General features: G+C 43.4%; 2 protein-coding genes across 4 annotated transcripts; both read right to left on the reverse strand.

The window, feature by feature from the left end:
* Positions 1-387: 387 nt before the first annotated feature.
* rab3da (RAB3D, member RAS oncogene family, a) lies at positions 388-15,368 on the reverse strand. Its single transcript, XM_071389443.1, has 5 exons — positions 14,154-15,368; positions 6,283-6,528; positions 2,969-3,087; positions 2,511-2,635; positions 388-1,720 (listed from the first exon to the last, which is right to left on the reverse strand). Exons 2-5 carry the CDS (start codon positions 6,526-6,528, stop codon positions 1,536-1,538), a joined length of 675 nt encoding a protein of 224 aa, XP_071245544.1. The 5' UTR covers positions 14,154-15,368; the 3' UTR covers positions 388-1,535.
* A 56-nt stretch (positions 15,369-15,424) lies between these two features.
* Positions 15,425-22,063, reverse strand: pld6 (phospholipase D family, member 6). 3 transcript variants are annotated; one of them, XM_071389441.1, is made up of 4 exons: positions 21,982-22,063; positions 20,978-21,168; positions 20,325-20,554; positions 15,425-16,569 (listed from the first exon to the last, which is right to left on the reverse strand). In XM_071389441.1, the coding sequence occupies exons 2-4, from the start codon at positions 21,166-21,168 to the stop codon at positions 16,310-16,312; spliced, it is 681 nt and encodes a 226-aa protein (XP_071245542.1). In that variant the 5' UTR covers positions 21,982-22,063; the 3' UTR covers positions 15,425-16,309. The 3 variants fall into 3 exon arrangements, with proteins under 3 accessions (XP_071245542.1, XP_071245541.1, XP_071245543.1); XM_071389440.1 differs by lacking the exon at positions 21,982-22,063 and adding an exon at positions 21,609-21,954; XM_071389442.1 differs by lacking the exon at positions 21,982-22,063 and adding an exon at positions 21,243-21,624.
* Between the last annotated feature and the right edge of the window lie 4 nt (positions 22,064-22,067).

Below are 22,067 nucleotides of genomic sequence, written 5' to 3' on the forward strand. Positions count from 1 at the left end.
TAGGGTGCCACTTGGGACACAACCAAACCAATCCCTCAACTCTACTCTTACCCCTTTTATGAATGGAACATGTGGAGATAAGAAACATTTAGATTATGTCTAAGATAGACCTACTAGGTCTATGTCAAATGACCACAAACAATGGCAACAAGTAAACTGTACTCCAACACACTCAAAGAAATTCCCAAGGAAATGTATTCATACATGTTGACTGTTATTGGAGTTCATAGCATTCACCTTACAGTATACAGTAATTAGAAGCCGTTTCTACGACAACCATTGAATGAGGAAGTCACTACATGTTACTAAGCAGTTACTGTAATTGAATGTAGGCAAATTAAGATATTTTGGGATGAAAGAAGGAGAGGTACACCTGACCGGACTTCATTAAATTTACATTACATTTTTTATTTCATTAATTCGAGGGGATTGAGCAGACAGTCATTAACTGAAATTAATCAAACGAAATCATGCTATGACTTTTACATTTGACCTGAGCACTAAAACATGAACCTATAAAACACAACCAAACCATACACAAATATAGTAAGGCGTTTTTCCATTCAATGTCTGATGTAGAATCTAATAGCTCATTCAGTTCCAGTAGTTAGTGGGACAGTGCAGGGCAGGAAGGTCCAGCACGGTTGGGGGTCAATTCCTTTTCAATTCAGCCAATGCAGGGAGTAAACTGAAATTCTAAATTCTCCTCAACGCTACTCCATGAGAATAAAAATGGAATTGGAATTTCAGTTCAGTTCCTGAATTGACTGCATTGAAATTGAATTGACCCCCAACATCTAGTTGAGTCAAGAAACTTTGGCAAGTTGGTTGGTCAGTCACAGTTGACCTGACATTTTGGTTTTACAGTGTATAGGCTACAGATGAACATTCCTAAGCAATAGCCTCATAAGCCAGCCCTCTAGACGCTCCCTTAGTATAGGGCCTTGGATTTTTACACCGCGCAGCCAGGAGAAACTCCCTGAGCTATTGACACTATTAGAGGGTGCTTCCATTATTGCTGCAGTAACATTCAACATCCACATGGGGGTAGTATGATCAAGACACAATCAAACATATCTGAACTACAGCACTGAACAACAGTTCTCAGGCTAGGCTTGGGTTGTGGGAAGGTTCCCAGATGAAGTCTCCCCTGGGTACAGATCTAGGATCAGCTTACCCTCCCCAATCCTAACCATTAGTGGGGGAAATGTAAAACTGACCCAAGAACAGCGTCTAGGGGCAACTTCACACTACTCCGGGAAGCTTATCCTATAGCAAAATACATTCCATCAGCTCATTCTAAACAAGAGGACTGATGTGAAATCTGTTGTTAGAAGCAAAGTGAGTGCAAGAGACTGGGGAACCAGTCGGTAATAGGGATAGTAGCAACAATGTTATACAAAACCAAAAGTACATTCACAACGCTAGATTTCTGGCAAGTCAATGAGCGTGTGTGGGAGTGGTTGTGTATTTAATTTTTTCAGTGTGTGTGTGTGTGCACGAGCATGTATACGGTATGTATGTTTAAGGCGTTATCAGCAGGAGCAGCCACCCTTGTCTGGGGGCGTGTCCTGTAGGCTGGGGCCCTTGTGATTGGCCAATGGGCTGGGCTCCCCATTCACGCTCTCGCTCATCTTCTCGCAGATGACGTCGACGAGACGCTCGAACACCTGCTTCACGTTGATGTTGTCTTTGGCACTGGCCTCGAAGAACTGGAACCCTGGAGAAAGAGAGGGAGGAGAACAGGGAAACAAAGGATTACTAGAAGCAACAAGCCTAGCAAAAGACTGACTTGTTTTGTGTTCTCTGTGAGTGTATATGTTGAATTATTCATACACAGTATTTGTTTATTTTCTGGGTGTGTACTGTATATATATACACCAATGTTAGTCTGTCTTTTAAGGTTGCGAGAGACAGGAGACAGACGAGTATATATATGTGTGTGTGCATTCTCTGCCACCCAGCTTGTCAGCCATTCTCTGTCCGTCCTCAGAGAGAGAGCGAGAGGCAGACAGTATGTGTGTGTATTCTCTCCTACCCAGCTCGTCAGCCAGTCTCTGTCCGTCCTCAGACAGTGTGTGTGTGTGTGTGTGTGTGTGTGTGTGTATTCTCTCCTACCCAGTTCGTCAGCCAGTCTCTGACCGTCCTCAGAGAGAGAGAGAGAGGCAGACAGTGTGTGTGTAGTCTCTCCTACCCAGCTCGTCAGCCAGTCTCTGTCCGTCCTCAGAGAGACAGTGTGTGTGTGTGTGTGTGTATGTATTCTCTCCTACCCAGTTCGTCAGCCAGTCTCTGACCGTCCTCAGAGAGCGAGAGGCAGACAGTGTGTGTGTGTGTGTGTGTATTCTCTCCTACCCAGTTCGTCAGCCAGTCTCTGACCGTCCTCAGAGAGAGAGCGAGAGGCAGACAGTGTGTGTGTATTCTCTCCTATCCAGTTCGTCAGCCAGTCTCTGTCCGTCCTCAGAGAGAGAGCGAGAGGCAGACAGTATGTGTGTGTGTGTATTCTCTCATACCCAGTTCGTCAGCCAGTCTCTGACCGTCCTCCGCTGGTACCAGCCTGTCGTCCTCCAGGTCAGCCTTGTTCCCCACCAGGATCACCTGGGCGTTGTCCCATGAGTACGTCTTGATCTGGGTCGCCCTGGAGACCGGACAACGACAATCAATGTAAGACTTTCATAACAATAGTATGTATCTACTTACTGTATATAACCTCAGAGGTAAATAGTGTTGGAAAACCCTTGCATTCCAGCTGTTTCATGACTTAACTAACACGATTTTCCAACAACAGGTAAGGGAGAAAGCAGAGCCCCAGGGAGAAAGCAGAGCCCCATGGGAGTACTGTACCCACCACACACACACACACACACACACACACACACACACACACACACACACACACACAGTGAGAGTTAGTGTGAATGTCTGTCAAATTGAATAAACTTTATTGATTCCAGACGGGGAAATGACCCACCAGTCCTGCACAGCGTAGAAGGAGTCCTGGTTGGTGATGTCATACATGAGCAGGAAGCCCATGGCTCCTCTGTAGTAGGCTGTGGTGATGGTCCTGTAACGCTCCTGGCCCGCCGTGTCCTGTCACACACACGGTTGTTTAGAAGAGTTAGTACCATGTCGTCTATCCCTCCACTTAAATAAATACACACAGCACAGCTTAAATGGACGCCTCCAGTTTCAAAACACAATTGGCCTATGCTTACTGTAGCAACAGACCGGTGAACCACGAGGGCTATTAGGCTAGCATAGAGAAACACTGTCAACCCACACACTGTAGGCCCTGCAGCCCACACACTGTAGGCCCTGCAGCCCACACACTGTAGGCCCTGCAGCGATGGAGAAGCACCTTCCAGATGGAAATATAATAACTTAAGGAATTAAATCACACATTATGACCTCATTGACTTGAAACAGGGACACCTGTTCTGGTATTTCTATGGGGGTTCACATTGCCCCAGCCCAGCAAAAGCCATGAGGGCCATCCATCATACAGACACATGGTGCCATACCTTATGTGAGTAGTGGGGGAGTATTAGGGGTGAACTGGTTAACTGTAGCCTACTCAGCACAAGACAATGATTAACCCATAAGCACAGCAGAGCAGAGGGAAATCCATGTCAAGACAGCCCTCATGTTTCCACACCCTCTATGTACACCAGGATACAATGGCACCAATGCAGAATACTGTAAACCCGGTCTGACTAACAGAACCCACAACTATAGGGCAAGGAGTTATTCCATCCTGAGCAGGAAAAACTCTGGGCCCTAGTTATAGTAGCTGTAACTAGGACCTGGAAGTTGTTCCTGGTCAGGCCACTAGCAATAACACCTCAACGAATAATCAATATTACAACTAAGCTAATGTGGACGGTTTATCTAGAAAGCAACATATCAGCAGTCATAAAGATATGACCAGTAGTTTAGTGTAGTAGTGAGTAAGCTACTGTGAGAGAATCTTCTAGGCACCCTTTTCCCTATACCTACATAGTGCACTACATAGGTAATAGGGTGCCATTTGGGATGCAGACCTAATCTTCTTCTAGTGAGAATCCTATCTGACAGACAGTAATATTGTAATAGGCATGTATAGGGCTGCAAGTAGCCTAACAGTCAAGAACGTTGGGCCAGTAACCGAAAGCTTGCTGGTTCGAATCCCTGAGCTGACTAGGTGAAAAATGTACTTAACCCTAGTTCCTCCTGTAAGTCGCTCTGGATAAGAGAGTCTGCTAAATGCCTAAAATGTAATGGGTGTCAGATTGCACTGTAAGCATATTAGAAAGCAGAGACAGCAGCACAGCCTTCTGCATCTTTTATGAAGTGGACGTCAAGGGATGATGTTCAACGTCAAGTGTGGTTAACATCGAGTGTGAGAGATATAGTCCAACAAACAGTCTGCGTCCAAAATGGCACCCTATTCTCCATATAGTGCACTACATGGGCCCTGGTCAAAAGTAGTGATTGAGGGAATAGGGTGCCATTTCAGATACAGTACATAATATAGTAAACAGGCACCATGCTTCAAGCAACTGTGGGCCCCTCTTTGATCTGCATAGCTGTTATTTCAGTGGACAAACATCCTGCTCACTCAGCATACCATCATCAGAGAGAGCAGCCTGCTGGAACTTAAGGGTAAAAAATAATAATCAGAGAATGAATGTTGTTATTAGCAAAAACTTCCTCTCCTTCCTCCCTTGTCCTGAGTTGGCTGGTAAAACAAACCAGGCGAACATAGCAGGCAAAAAGGCACATTAACAAGCAAGAATGTGCACAAGGATCCTCACACACCCTCCCTCAAGTTTGACACCCCTTCCCTATAACCTTTGACCCCCTTGTTGCCAGCTTGTTGCCAGCTCTTAAGAAACTGTTGGGAAAAAACATGTTTGACCAAATACAATGCTATTTCTCTGTAAACAAATTAACAGACTTTCAGCATGCTTACATAAAGAAGGGCACTCAACATGTACTGCACTGACACAAATGACTGATAATTGGCTGAAAGATTGTGGGAGTTACTGTTTTCAGCGCAGCCTTTGATATTATTGACCGTAACCTGTTGTTGAGAAAACGTATTGCTTTTCAACCTCAACTCTGAATCCACGATATGGCAATCTATATAATAGAACTGAGGGGGTTTTCTTTAATGGAAGCTTCTCTAATGTCAAACATGTCAAGTGTGGTGTACCGAAGGGCAGCCCTCTAGGCCCTCTACTATTTTTACTAATGACCTGTACTGGCACTAAACAAAGCATTTGTGTCCATGTATGCTGATGATTCAACCATATACATGTCAGCAACCACAGCTAATAAAGTCACAGAAAGCCTTAAAGAGTGGCAGTCAGTTTTGGAATGGGTAGCCAGTAATAAACTTGTCCTGAACATCTCTAAAACTAAGAGCATCGTATTTGGTACAAATCATTCCCTAAGTTCTAGACCTCAGCTGAATCTGGCTTTTGAACAAGTTGAAGAGACAAAATTACTTGGTGTTACCTTAGATTGTAAACAGTCATGGTCAAAACATATAGATTCAATGGTTGTTAAGATGGGGAGAGGTCAGTCCGTAATAAAGAGACGCTCTGCTTTTTTGACACCACACTCCACAAAGCAAGTCCTGCAGTCTCTAGTTTTACCTTATCTTGATTATTATCCAGTCATGTGGTCGAGTGCTGCAAAGAAAGACCTAGTTAAGGTGCAGCTGGCTCAGAACAGAGCGGCATGTCTTGCTCTTCATTGTAATCAGAGGGCTAATAGAAATACGATGCATGCCAGTCTCTCTTGGCAAAGAGTTGAGGAGAGACTGACTACATGTCTTAGTGTTTTTATAAGAAAAATGAAGGTGTTGGAAATTACAAATAGTTTGCCTTGTCAGCTTACACACAGCACTGACACACACACACACACACACACACACTTACCCCAGCAGACATGCCACCAGGAGTCTTTTCAGTCCCAAGGTCCAGAATAAATTCAAGAAAACGTACAGTATTAGACAGAGCCAAGAGTGCATGGAACTCCTATCTCATATAGCGCAAGTGAACAGCAAACATGGTTTCAAAAAACAAATAAAGCAACACCTCACGGCACAACGCCTCTGACCTACTTGTTGTGTGTATGTACTGACATGTCTGTGGAACTGATAGATGCACACACACTACATGTTAATGTTTTTAAATGTATACATTTTGTGAAGTATTGTCTTTTTCCAGTAAGACTAGCTGTCGCCATTGGCGTCGGCTAACGGGGATCCTAATGAATCAAAATCAAACCCCATCTTACCCAGATCTGTAGCTTGACCCTCTTCTCGTTGCGGTAGACCGTCTTAACCTTGAAGTCGATGCCCACGGTGGAGACGAAGGCAGAGGTAAAGGAGTCATCAGCGTAGCGGAAGAGTAAGCTGGTCTTCCCCACGCTGCTGTTGCCGATGATCAGCAGCTTGAACATGTAGTCAAAGTTCTGGTCCGCGGCATCCTTCTGGGCCTGGGTCTGCTGCTGGCCGGCACCGGGGTCGCTCGCCAGCGCCATCTAGGAGCAGAGAGGAGGAAACAGTTGAAGCAGTGCAACTCTTAGACCAGGGGTGCGTTCAGTACGACACACACTGTTATAACGTTTAATTCCACGGAAACGGTCCTGTACCGAACGACCAGTTAAAGAACGTTATGATTATGGTGGCCCAGAGGCCAATTGAGTTGTGCAATTTCAAATGGTCATATTGTTTAGGCCTCACCCACATACAGTTGAAGTCAGAAGTTTACATACACTTAGGGTGGAGTCATTAAAACGTGTTTTTCAACCACTCCACAAATGTCTTGTTAACAAACTATAGTTTTGGCAAATCGGTTAGGCCATCTACTTTGTGCATGACAAGTAATTTTCCCAACAATTGTTTAGACAGATTATTTCATTTATAATTCACTGTATCACAATTCCAGTGGGTCAGAAGTTTACATACACTAAGTTGACTGTGCCTTTAAACAGCTTGGAAAATTCTAGAAAAAGATGTCAAGGCTTTAGAAGCTTCTGATAGGCTAATTTACATAATTTCAGTCAATTGGAGGTGTACCTGTGGATGCATTTCAAGGCCTACCTTCAAACTCAGTGCCTCTTTGCTTGACATCATGGGAAAATCAAAAGAAATCAGCCAACACATCAGAAGAAAATTGTAGACCTCCACAAGTCTAGTTCATCCTTGGGAGCAATTTCTAAATGCCTGAAGGTACCACGTTCATCTGTACAAACAATAGTACGCATGTATAAACACCATGGGACCACGCAGGCGTAATACCGCTCAGGAAGGAGACTCATTCTGTCTCCTAGAGATGAACGTACTTTGGTGCGAAAAGTGCAAATCAATCCCAGAACAACAGCAAAGGACCTTGTGAAGATGCTGGAGGAAACAGGTACAAAAGTATCTATATGCACAGTAAAACGAGTCCTATAATCGATATAACCTGAAAGGCCACTCAGCAAGTTAGAAGCCACTGCTCCAAAACCGCCATAAAAAAGCCAGACTATGGGGACAAAGATCGTACTTTTTGGAGAAATGTCCTCTGGTCTGATGAAACAAAAATAGAACTGTTTGGCCATAATGACCATCGTTATGTTTGGAGGAAAAAGGGGGAGTCTTGCAAGCCGAAGAACACCATCCCAATCGTGAAGCACGGGGGTGGCAGCGTCATGTTGTGGGGGGTGCTTTGCTGCAGGAGGGACTGCTGCACCTCACAAAATAGATGGCATCATGAGGAAGGACAGTTATGTGGATATATTGAAGCAACATCTCAAGACATCAGTCAGGAAGTTAAAGCTTGGTTGCAAATGAGTCTTCCAAATGGACAATGACCCCAAGCATACTTCCAAAGTTGTGGCAAAATGGCTTAAGGACAACAAAGTCAAGGTATTGGAGTGGCCATCACAAAGCCCTGACCACAATCCTATAGAAATTTTGTTTGCCGAACTGAAAAAGTGTGTGCGAGTAAGGAGGCCTACAAACCTGACTCGGTTACACCAACTATGTCAGGAGGAATGGTCCAAAATTCACCCAACTTATTGTGGGAAGCTTGTGGAAGGCTACCCAAAATATTTGACCCAACTTAAACAATTTAAAGGCAATGCTACCAAATACTAATTGAGTGTATGTAAACTTCTGACCCACTGGGAATGTGATGAAAGAAATAAAAGCTGAAATAAATAATTCTCTCTAATATTATTCTGACATTTCACATTCTTAAAATAAAGTGGTGATCCTAACTGACCTAAGACAGAATTTTTACTAGGATTAAAATGTCAGGAATTGTGAAAAACTGAGTTTAAATTTATTTGGCTAAGGTGCATGTAAACTTCTGACATCAACTGTACTTTATAAAACGATTCAATATTTGGTCAGTCATTGGACCTGACTATGTGATTATCAGGGTGAATTTCTGACAATGTTGTGAGTCAGCAGGTTTCCTCCATAACTCTCGCTCGCCCTCTCCATTTTCCTGCATCATGAATAAAAGCCAGAGTATCCTGTCCTCTCCCCCCTCATCGCTATAGTCCTGTCCTGCAGTATGAAAAGGCCAGGGGTAATTCCACAGTAACGGAATTACACTTAAAATGTATGCCAAACAAAAACCATTGATTTCAAAGTTTAACAAACCATACAACTCTATGCACAAGGACTACTTTTAATAATAGAAGACTGAATATTTTACAAAAACACATTCACTGGAAAAACTGTGCAGATGCAAAGTGTGGTAACAGAATAGTTTTTTGTGTACACGTTCTCTAAAAAACATCTGCTCTGAATAAAGATTCAACAATGTCTGCAGAAAGAATGGGGTGTCAGCGATAACATGACTCATTGACTTGAGAAATATATATATTTTGGTTATTGAACTACAGTAAGTGAAGTCTACTTACACCCAGTAACAGAATTTCATCATGGGTCTCTGATATGTACTACACAGAAATGGATAATCATGGATATGAACGTCATTCTCTTAATGGTGATGTATCTTAGGTATAAATATGAAATATCCTCCTTGGGTATTACTCTACACACTGGTTATTATTTTAACGGGCTCTGTCCCCAAACAGCAAATTTGGTTGGTCCGGACCAAATCAGAACCAATCATAGACGCCTATGTTTCACAAGTTTGGACATCAAAGTAAAGCACAGTAGAGTTCAGTACAGCAGAATAGAGTAAAGTACAGTACATTAGTGTACTCAACTCTAGTCTGATCTACTCTATTTCTTCACTGTACTTAACTCTACTTTTCTTTACTGTACTCTGCTGTGCAAACTTGTGAACCCAACTGTAGTTTGTGAATACTATGATTTCCCCCATTGTAGCCAATTCCAGATTTGGTAATGGAATTGAGTTTTACAAACAAAATTGATATCAGTAAAAACACTGATTGAGCGGTCTACCTTCACTTGTTACTTTTGTGAACATTCATTATCCTCCCTCCTAATGAGGGAGAGACATTAGAAAATATCTTAAAGATATGTGGGTTTTTGGTAACGGAATTAAGGCAAAGGGCAATGTTTCTTAAACTTAAGAGTTTACAAACTAAATATACACTGAACAAAAATATAAAACGCAAAATGTAGTGTTGGTCCCATGTTTCATGAGCTGAAATAAATGATCCAAGAAAATTGTTCAAACGCACAAAAAGCTTATTTCTTTCAAATGTTGTGCACAAATTTGTTTACATCCCTGTTCGTGAGCATGTCTCCTTAGCCAAGATAATCCATCCACCTGACAGCTGTGGCATATCAAAAAGCTGATTAAAACAGCATGATCATTACCATTACACCTTGTGCTGGGGACAATAAAAGGTCACTAAAATGTGCAGTGGTGTCACACAACACAATGCCACAGATGTCTCAAGTTGAGGGAGCGTGCAATTGGCATGCTGACTGCAGGAATATCCACCAGATGTGTTGCCAGAGAATTGAATGTTAATTTCTCTACCATAAGCCACCTCCAACGTACTCTTAGAGAATTTGTCAGTACATCCAACCGGCCTTACAACCGCAGACCACAAGTATGGCATCGTGTGGGCGAGCAGTTTGCTGATGTAAACGTTGTAAACAGAGTGCCATTTTATTTTACCAAGCAAGTCAGTTAAGAACAAATTCTTATTTCAATGACGGCCTAGGAACAGTGGGTTAACTGCCTTGTTTAATGGCAGAGCGACAGATTTTTACCTTGTCAGCTCGGGGATTCGATCTTGCAACCTTTCGGTTACTAGTCCAACGCTCTAACCACTAGGCTACCTGCCGCCCATTATGATACGGACAGGCATAAGCTACGGACAATGAACACAATTGCATTTTATTGATGGCAATTTGAATGCACAGAGATACTGTGACGAGATCCTGAGGCCCGTTGTCGTGCTTCACTGTAGCTTCATTCACCGCATTTGATCTACAAACACATAGCCTATTAGCCTATTAGCTATACAATTAGCTGCTACACATTAACTCAGCACCGGGATTAAAAAACATCACTTATTACATAGAGGGATCTGTTAACAGAAAAAGTATTTTGTTAACAAAAGGTAAACAAATAAGTTTGCTTTACAGAACCATCTTTTTTGTGCAGTTTTACAGAACCTTTCCTGCAATTCTAAACATTTTGCTATGGGGTGGAGATACATTGTCACTGTTTTAAAGCTACTTTTCTGCAATTCTACCATAACTTTTTTTGCCTTGACTTATGCAAGGTTAATATGAAAGTAGTGAAAGTGACTAACAAAAATCAATGGTTGCCTCCTGGAGGTCAGGATCCCAGGGCACGTGCCCGTTCGGTAATTCGGCCATGATTACGACAAGTTTAGATAGCTGGCTAGACTAACTAGACTAATTTACCAATCTCCATTTTTCTTTTTTTACAAACATGAGTTAATTGATTGACTGTCAGTGAGTGGAAAAGGGAAATCTGCTGCAACCAAGTTTGGAAATGGTACTTTTTGTATTCTAACTCTCAACAGTAAGTAAAGACACAGACTAAGTTCCAAAAACATTTCACATAAAGATCCGGACCTCGGTGTCCTCACGGCCGTGAAAATGCCTCAACTTCTCAAAAATAGAGACTGATTCGGAACCCAATTTGACATGCTCCTATAAACTTCACATGTTGATGCTCATGGGTCCTTCTACATGGAAATGACCCCAGAATGTTCACTTCTCTCGCTAGCTCTCCTCCATCTCTCTCTCTCTCCTGGCCTGGAGCATATGAGGGACGCTGAGCTGAGCAGTGCTCTTTGCCTGATTAAGACCGTTTCCTTGGCAACCAGCTCAGCACAAACCATCCAGGGCCATAAAAACTAATCTGGCCAACAAAAACTAAGCATTACAGAGACCCAACAGACACGCACACTGAATACAGTAACACGACTAGAAGAAACCAGTGCGTGTTACTGTTGCCAAAATAGCACTTATATCTCAATTCTAACTGCATTCGTGTTGGTCATGTTGGCATCTATGTTTGCAGCCTTTATGGGGAGAATTGACCCAGATCAACGAATTCAATTTCAATGTAGGCCTTTTTATCAATCATAATACCACACAGGTATATTACCCTCCTTCATAAGGGACATTCAAAAGCAAAGATACTACACATGATGAGTGATCCACTGCCCTTTAAAATGGAGGTATATTAAGTAAAAATGACATATTCCACTAGTAACAGTTGGGAACATTACAAGTATATTTCAATATGTTCCAACCTGAGGCTGGAATCATTGTTCTATGTGACAAGGTGTAGATGACGTGACCCTGAGGAAGAGGGACTTGAGTCACATTGGTAGTAGAAGGCAGGAAGGAATCAGGACATGATGCAACATTCCATTCAATGTACATAGTGGGCATATCTAAAAATACCACTTTCCCTAGTCTACAGTGCACTACTTCTGATCAGAACCACATAGCCGAGGTGTGTGTGTTTGTTTATGTGGATGGAAAAGGTAAAGGAGGTCACTTCTTTGAGGTGATGGGTGGGACGCTACACTCGATCCCTCCGATGTCAATAACTACAGACCAGTATCCCTTCTTTCTTTTCTCTCCAAAACTCTTGAACGTGCCGTCCTTGGCCAGCTCTCCTGCTATCTCTCTCAGAATGACCTTCTTGATCCAAATCAGTCAGGTTTCAAGACTAGTCATTCAACTGAGACTGCTCTTCTCTGTGTCACGGAGGCGCTCCGCACTGCTAAAGCTAACTCTCTCTCCTCTGCTCTCATCCTTCTAGACCTATCGGCTGCCTTTGATACTGTGAACCATCAGATCCTCCTCTCCACCCTCTCCGAGCTGGGCATCTCCGGCAAGGTCCACGCTTGGATTGCGTCCTACCTGACAGGTCGCTCCTACCAGGTGGCGTGGCGAGAATCTGTCTCCGCACCACGTGCTCTCACCACTGGTGTCCCCCAGGGTTCTGTTCTAGGCCCTCTCCTATTCTCGCTATACACCAAGTCACTTGGCTCTGTCATATCCTCACATGGTCTCTCCTATCATTGCTATGCAGACGACACACAATTAATCTTCTCCTTTCCCCCCTCTGATAACCAGGTGGTGAATCGCATCTCTGCATGTCTGGCAGACATATCAGTGTGGATGACGGATCACCACCTCAAGCTGAACCTCGGCAAGACGGAGCTGCTCTTCCTCCCGGGGAAGGACTGCCCGTTCCATGATCTCGCCATCACGGTTGACAACTCCATTGTGTCCTCCTCCCAGAGTGCTAAGAACCTTGGCGTGATCCTGGACAACACCCTGTCGTTCTCAACTCACATCAAGGCGGTGACCCGTTCCTGTAGGTTCATGCTCTACAACATTCGCAGAGTACGACCCTGCCTCACGCAGGAAGCGGCGCAGGTCCTAATCCAGGCACTTGTCATCTCCCGTCTGGATTACTGCAACTCGCTGTTGGCTGGGCTCCCTGCCTGTGCCATTAAACCCCTACAACTCATCCAGAACGCCGCAGCCCGTCTGGTGTTCAACTTTCCCAAGTTCTCTCACGTCACCCCGCTCCTCCGCTCTCTCCACTGGCTTCCAGTTGAAGCTCGCATCCGCTACAAGACCATGGTGCTTGCCTACGGAGCTGTGAGGGGAACGGCACCTCCGTACCTTCAGGCTCTGATCAGGCCCTACACCCAAACAAGGGCACTGCGTTCATCCACCTCTGGCCTGCTCACCTCCCTACCTCTGAGGAAGTACAGTTCCCGCTCAGCCCAGTCAAAACTGTTCGCTGCTCTGGCACCCCAATGGTGGAACAAACTCCCTCACGACGCCAGGTCAGCGGAGTCAATCACCACCTTCCGGAGACACCTGAAACCCCACCTCTTTAAGGAATACCTAGGATAGGATAAAGTAATCCTTCTAACCCCCCCCCCCCTTAAAAGAGTTAGATGCACTATTGTAAAGTGGTTGTTCCACTGGATATCATAAGGTGAATGCACCAATTTGTAAGTCGCTCTGGATAAGAGCGTCTGCTAAATGACTTAAATGTAAATGTAATGGACGCTTTTAATTCCTCCCAACCGGATATGATGACCTAAACAATTTATGGTTGTGTGCGGAATGGCACCATATTCCAAGTGTATATCCCGAATGGCACCCTATTTCCAAGTGGTGCACTGGGGAGTGCCATTTGGAGCAAACATTGCAATATCATGCATGTACGGCCAATAGACTATAAGACTAATATAAAAATGTAAACCGTTGAACTGCCTGCTCAAAAAGTAAACCGTAAGGCAATACATTCCCAATTCAAGTTGGCCAACAGCTTTCGTTATTTTATTTATTTACAGTTGACGGTAATATATCTGGACGCATAGGCCTAGTCTACTCTACTTTGATATAGTAGGCCTAAAGCATACAAAATAATGAGAACACTGGTTGTAGGCACTTGTTGAAAGCTTTTTACATAGAAACTCAGGCAGAAGGCAACAGCTGTCCCAAAACCACACGAGCGGTGCTAGTCTAAACTGATTGTGGGGGGAAAATGATCAAAAACACTCAACTTTGAGTTTGACAATAATGAAAGTGATGCATCTCAGAGCTTCCATATGGCCAATATCTCATTGCTTTACAGCATGAACAGAACCAAAACACAAAACCTCATAAGAAATGCTCCTGAAAATACTGTCGTTTTTTTTTTCTTTACCTCAAATCCAGTGTATGAATCGTTTTTTCGTCCACTCCCTCCTCCCGTTCCAACTTGATGTCTGTCTTTTCTCTCGCCTACTGCACCGTACTCCCGGATCACATGCTCGTTCCTCCGTAGATTTTTGCGATATGGAAGGCTGCGGAAGTTTCTCTATATTAATCCAGTGTCACCGACAGACCGACTCAGAGAACAGCAATGAATCCACGTTCACACAACCTCTAAACATACAAACTCTGTACGTAGTGTTGCCCGTTTGCTGAACTTCAAAGGTAGTTAACGAGTGCTGTGCGCACAGGGATGCGCGTTGTGCATTTCAACATTGTTGCTTTTTGTTGTATTGTTAGTTTTCTTATTTTCTCTCCCTCTCGTTCAACAAAGTTTACATTGGTACAGTTCAGAGGAAATGTATAGTCAACCAGGCAAACAAATACAAGATTCTCCACCTTTTCCTCTACAACAGTTACTCAAATATTGTAGGCCTACATTGCTAAATATTAAATCGATATAGATGAGAATACATTCAGGGAACAGCGTAGTTAAAAGAAAAACACAATCAGCTTTAGTATCAGCGACAGTGTGCTATGTAGGTATATGAGTAGGGTTTCAAATTGCCAGTGGTCTTTACCAAAATTTCCCGGTTTTCCACAAATCCTGGTTGGAAATTCCTGGAATTAGGAGGGAATAAGAAATCCTAGAAAACTCCTACCAGGATTTCCTTAAAACCGGGGAATTTAGGGAAAGTTACCAGAATGGTGCAACCCTGTGTATTAGACACCCGTTGATATATTTATACCACTAACTAAACCGTGGGAATGTATTTCTATCTTACCATGGAGGATACCCAACCCACTACGGGTTTGATTGAATAGGGCCTTATGTATTACTGAGAAGTTCCGACTAGCACCTGAATGCTGCATTATTCTTCATTCAGCCTTCTGAATGTCCACCCCCACAGTGATGAAGGCAGTCTAGTATACAGTACAGTCCAGCTGACACAGAGATATATGAAAGATATAGTCTAGCTGACTGGCCTGTACCACCCAGGACTCTGACTGATCATATAAATAATGCTCCTTCCTGCATGAGAAATGGAAGTACGCTACAGATCCTGGGCACAAGGCCAAATGGCACCCTACTCATATAGTGCACTACTTTTGACCAGAGCCCTATGGTGTGTGGTCAAAAGTAGTGCACTATATAGAGAATATGGTGTCATTTGGGACACAGCTTCAGGGGGATTGAGATGCAAGAAGCCTGCCATATTGCAGTAGAGTGGATGTGGGTTTTTAATTGGAGCTGTGTGCTCTGAGAAGCATTACAAATATCTTCTGCGTGACTGCAATGCACCACTTATCTCCCAGTGCAATTGTTCTGACTGGGCATAGTTGTCTGGTTCTTAATGATAAGCCATAGGATGGACTGAGTTAATGTTAAGTATTCTCACTATCTTTATCTAAATACTGTAATCAAATCCTATTTTAAATATAACGTTTAACATACAAAACAATTTCCTATCTTTTAGTTATCCAATATAACATTAAAAAAATGAAAACAGAATTCTAATTACTTTGTATTAAAATATATACAACATCGTGTCATACAATAACAAAATACCTCAATGTAAACAACGTAAAACTACAAAAAAACTTTCAAGTACAAAATATCAAACTACCCATTTCTACATCATCCCCACACCAGTGTAAAGAAGTGATTGATCTGTCAAAAATATATTACTTCTACTGAAGTAGGAAACTACAGATAAAAACCATGTTTCTCTCAGTCTATCTACATGACGAAGAAAGCTGGTTTCTCTGATAAGATGTGGATGAGCAGGTTTCTCTGAGATTGAAAAATAATATATAAAACTACTAGATAGCAAGCTACCCAAATTATACATCATGTACTTGACCAGTACTGCCCAATCCTAATGTACCACACTACACTTATATAAACACCATTTGTATTTGGACAGGTCTGTCCCGGATAAGGACCATACATACACCTTTCTATCCATAGTACTAAACTAGCAGGTTTCTCACAAATGGAAAATATTTGTAAATAATCTACACAATCACCGTACCAGTTGGTAAACCAAAAGTAACCACTAGCTACTGCACCATACAAACATTTCAGCCATGTTTCTCTCAGTCTCTCTATAGTACTAAACTAGCAGTTTTCTCAGCGATGGACGGCCTGTGTCTCCTAGCCGGGTCATTGACATCCCAGAGCCTCTGGAACTCAGTGATGAAGGGCAGGACTAGGTCTGGTTCCTCCGTGACCAGGATGTTCTCCTTGTTGCTCTGGATGGCTGTCAGGGTCCAGTTTAGGGAGCCGGTGATTAGGCGCCGGCCGTCCACCACGGCAAACTTGTGGTGCATGTGGACGGCACCGGAGTCACACCTCACACAGATGCCTGGGGAATGGAAGGGGAATACACAGGATGAGAGGGGCCATGCTATATTATGAATACAGTCACAGTTGTGCTGCATTGTGGTGGAGTCACACCTCCCACAGAGTCGGACCTCACAGAGATTCCAAATAGAGAGAAACAGAGAGAGACAGACAGCTTGCGCCATTCATAATTTGTCTGTCTAAGGACGTGGTTCCCAACCTTAAAAAAAAAATCGTGGCACACCTTGATGGGAGATATAATTCTGCAGCACATCTAAAATGTCCCAGTTAATGTATTTAGTAGTAATGACCTCAATCTAACTGATCCATACTGTATTTTTTTTATTAAATAGGGTTTATTTGAACTATTTTCATAGTTCCTTAATCATGATGATTCATTTGTGTGTACCCAGTGCTTGACTTGGACTGAAATAGGTTCAGGTACTCATTTTGCGTGCCGGTACTGTTAGGTGGAGGAGCGCCACAATACTTTGAACATATATTCTATAAAGGGGAACATGAGCTCAAGCAGAAGAACATTTGAGGTACCAGTACTCAGCTCCTGCCCAAGTCAAGCACTGGATTTAACCCTTTAAGAGCGTCCTGCAAATCCACGCTAGAAATAAAATATGTAAACTAAACAAAAATATAAACGCAACATGTAAAGTGTTGGTCCCATGTTTCATGAGCTGTAATAAAAGAGCCTAGATATTTTTCATAGGCACAAAATGCTTATTTCTCAAAAATGTTTGGCACAAATTTGTTTACATCCCTGTTAGTGAGCACTTCTCCTTTGCTAAGAAAAACCATCCACCTGACAGGCATGGCATATCAAGAAGATGATAATCATTACACAGGTGCACCTTGTGCTGGGGACAATAAAAGGCCACTCTAAAATGTTCAGTTTTGTCACAACACATTGCCACAGATGTCTCAAGTTGAGGGAGCGTGCAATTGGCATGCTGACTGCAGGAATGTCCACCAGAGCTGTTGCCAGAGAATGTAATGTTCATTTCTTTACCATAAGCCGCCATTAACATCGTTTTATAGAATTTGGCAGTACATCGAACCAGCCTGACAACAGCAAACTAAGTGTAACTATGCCAGCCCTGGACCTCCCCACATCCAGCTTCTTCACCTGCGGGATCGTCTGAGACCAGTCACCATGACAACTGATGAAACTGTGGGTTTGCACAACCGAATAATTTCTTCAAAATTGTCAGAAACCGTCTCAGGGAAGCTCATCTGCGTGCTCATTGTCCTCACCAGGCTCTTAACCTGACTGCAGTTCGGCGTCGTAACCGACTTCAGTGGGCAAATGCTCACCTTCGATGGCCACTGGCACGCTGGAGAAGTGTGCGCTTCACGGATGAATCCCGGTTTCAACTGTACGGGGCTGATGGCAGAAAGCCTGTATGGCGTTGTGTGGGCGAGCGGTTTGCTGATGTCAACATTGTGAACAGAGTTCCCCATGACGGCGCTGGGGTTATGGTATGGGCAGTCATAAGCTACAGACAACGAACACAATTGCATTTTATTGATGGCAATTTGAATGCACAGATATACTGAGGCCCATTGTCGTGCCATTCATCCGCCACCATCACCTCATGTTTCAGCATGATAACGCACTGCCCCATGTCGCAAGGATCTGTACACAATTCCTGGAAGCGGAAAATTTCCCAGTTCTTCCATGGCCTGCATACTCACCAGACGTGTCACCTATTGAGCATGTTTGGGATGCTCTGGATCGACGTGTACGACAGGACATTCCAGTTCCCGTTAATACCCAGCAACTTTGCACAGCCATTGAAGAGGAGTGGGACAACATTCCACAGTTCACAATCAACAGCCTGATCAACTCTATGAGAAGGAGATGTGTCGTGCTGCATGAGGCAAATGGTGGTCACACCAGATACTGACAGTTTAAAAAAAATCTATGCCCCTACTTTTTTTTTTTTTTTAAAGGTATCTGTGAGCAACAGATACATATCTGTTTTCCCAGTCATGTGAAATCCATAGATTAGGGCCTAATTCATTTATTTCAGTTAACTGATTTCCTTATATGAACTGTAACTCAGTAAAATCTTTTAAATTGTTGCATGATGCGTTTATATTTTTGTTCAGTGTAGCTCTGGTAAAATAGGTCTTTAGTTTTGAACAGGTTGAGCTAGAGACAAGTGATTTTTCTGTATTGTGTAGGTGAAAGTTGTGCAACCACAGACACAAAGCCATACTCCATTGGTTTCTATGGCAGAGGCTTTAATACAGCTAGCCCAATCAGACTTGCCTGTGCTAATGGTTCTCGCAGACGAAGTAAATTGATACAAAATGACTTTGCTTGTGATGCGCGCCCCTCAAATGATACAAATGTAGTCTAACCACAGCCTGAGCACACGGGACTTGAAACCACTATACAGATGTAACCATGTGCTATTCAATGTATTTACCAGAGCTGCATTGGTGCTCCCCAGTCTAAATTCTATGTGCATTCCACAGGTTTCTGACTCGTCCGGGCTTGTGCTGGCAAGCCCACTAGGGCCAGACCACGCTTGCCACATATTCTATCATCCCTCTGAATGCGTTCCAAATGGCACCCTATTCTCTATATAGTAGGTCTACACAATTCATCGAATTCACATCGAAATATTTCAATATCGCAAGAGATCCATATCGTATGCAATATTTTTGCATCTCAGCCTTGTGTAGTGTTTGTTTTTATAGTTTACTCCTGTGATTTGTCTCCTCTTGCGACTGTTTCCCACACACACCAAGCTCCGCCCCGCCACTCTAGCGGTGCAGTTCCTCCTCCTCCTCACTGTTAGATTCACTTAGTTTGCACGCTGTTCTGTTAAGTCAAATGAAGTCAACCGATTGTTCCAAACAAGAACATTTTGCTTTCCACTTTTCTTCTTAATATAAATCATTCTATTTCTATGATTCCAACAGTCCGCCCAAGAGTTTGATCTATATCGCATGTCAAATAGCAATCACAGTATTTGGATAAAAACCTGTTTTATTCACAATTAGCTTTTCTGCCCATATCTTGCAGCCCTACACTAGTTTCGACCAGTAGTGCACTATATAGGGAGCCATTTGAGATGCACACTCTCTCTCTCTATCTATGTATTATGAGCATGGACAGTGTGTAACTGACTACACTGAAGAAGTTGGAGTGCAGAGCAGCTTGATAAATCACATGAATTATGATTAGGCTATAAATGAGGAACCAGGAACCACTCTGGGACCTAGTTAGAACTCTCCAACAATAACTTTATTGACTGAAATTCTGACTTCATTATCACCCCCCCCCCCCCCCCTCAGTTTTCCTCATGTCATGTTAGTCATTGCATACCTTAGAGAGCTATTTATAACTCAGAAATGTCCAGATCAACTAGCCCATGTCAGCTAATGTTTTTTTTAGCTAGGTTTTTTAGCCCATAGATTTTGTTGTAATGTTTGAGTCACTCAAATATGACATTAATACACATTAGAAAATGCAAAATGTATATAATTGCAGAAAACAAACAAACCTGCAACATTTTCTCTCCGTCAACAAGAGGGGTGTGAATAGTTTGTGTCATGAACAGTGCTTGTTCCCATAGAAATAGACATGGCGCGTGGGATGTCCCCCAATGCTAGAAGGGGGGCCTGAGTGAAAAACTTTGGGAACCCCTGGCCCAACCTGATTTGCAGATGAGTGATGTAGGTGCATAGGGGGATTGTACATAGCTAGGTGGTAGGTTCTAAGAACTGCTTTAGGATTGGGCCTCTGCCTACCTGCTCTGCGGATGGCCCCTATCTGGGAGCCGGTGATGAGGGTGTAGTCCATGTCAGTGAGGATACGGATGGGGATGCCCCTGGTGTGGAGGGCCAGCACGGCCCGGCTCAGATCCAGGTTGGTGAAGGCGAACACACACAGGTCCAAGGAGGAGGAGGCAGACAGGATGTGGCCCAGGAGACGGGTGAAGGAGGTGTTGACGTTGTGGGGTAAGGGACAGGGGCAGGGGCTAGGGGGAGAGAGGAAAGGAGGGGGGAGATGGGGAAAGAGGGAGGAAAGACAAAGAAGGGGAGAGGGAAAGAGGAGGGGAAGATGATGGGGGACAGGGGAAGAAGATGGGGACAGAGGAGAGGAGGATAAGAGGGAGGAAAGGGAGAGACAGGAGTTACTGTGGAAGGTGTATCTACTGTATAGTAGTCACTCATTGAATCATTATTCCTAGCCCATAGAAAAACATCTGAAATCAACAGAAAGGCTATCAAAAAACAGCAACATTCTTAGAGATAGATATATTATTAATGAATATGACGGTGAGTAGTTAATGTTGACTGTGCCGGCATCCCAAATGGTACCCTAGGGCACTAGTATGCACTACTGGGACACTACAGGGCCCTGGTTAAAGGTGCCATTTGGAACGCATTCTATTACTTACAATGGTGAGTCAGGAGTGAAGAGACGCTCTGTGCAGGCGACTTCTGTGGGGAAAAAGAACACTTCTTTCAGGGGCCCTCTGGATATTTTCCGGGGCCAGATGCGACAGAAGAGCCAGCCCAACCACTCCACACTGAGAGTGAGGGCCACAGCCCCCAGACCCACGATTTTCACCATCTGAACCACTGACATCTGTGGGCAGAGGGAGAAGATGTCATGAAAATGTTGAATGGAAGCGGTAAATTACATACAGTAGGCCTTCCCACCTTTTCCCCTGCCTTTCAGCTCTTGGTTAGGATTAGCCTAGCTAGGGTGAAGTCTTGACAGCTAATGATAGTTAAGGTCTGTTGGGTATGCAAAACAGCCATTAACTTGTGAACGGAGCTCGTTTTCACCAGTTTTATAAGGACAATGACATCGCTAGCAAATAATGGACCACTGCTGCAGCCCGGTGCAGAGGCTATAGTTGATAGTTAGCCAGCTAAATTAGTTTATTAGTCAGGGCCATCTAGCTATCTTATCTCTGCAAGTTTGAGCTACCTTCATGCAGTCGCTATTTTTGTAAGAACACTTTCTCAGTTCATACATGCTGTGTGCTAGAATTAACTCTTATTTTAAACCACTTTAGCTACCTTGACTTTTTTCACCGTCGAGCATCTGTCTTCACGAAGGACTTAATTGAGTGGACTTCGAAGACGAAGGTCGTCCAGTGCTCTAGAGCTGTCAATCAATATAAAACTCGCGGGATATTTGCAACGTTTCCACCAATCAGGGGATAGTTGTTAAAGAGGTTGAACATATATTATTATTTTGTGAAACGTATGATGTAGAAAGATAGGTTGTTTGACAGGGTCAGAGAGGTTGGACGGGGATGATGGGATTAGTGAGGTTTATAGGGAATAATTTTATTGTATTAGAAATGCAGGGTTAGTTAAGAGAATATAGTGGCATAGATAGGTCGTGAAAGGATTCACACTCCTGTACAGTTGGTGTATGTGTACGCACGTGTCAGTTGGTTGCGATTCGCCAATAAAACTTCAAGAAGACAAAGAAGAAGACGACGACAGTTGTTCATGTTAACTTCCGGTTCT

The sequence above is a fragment of the Salvelinus alpinus genome, chromosome 2 (genome assembly GCF_045679555.1).
Source record: "Salvelinus alpinus chromosome 2, SLU_Salpinus.1, whole genome shotgun sequence".
Taxonomy (NCBI): domain Eukaryota; kingdom Metazoa; phylum Chordata; class Actinopteri; order Salmoniformes; family Salmonidae; genus Salvelinus; species Salvelinus alpinus.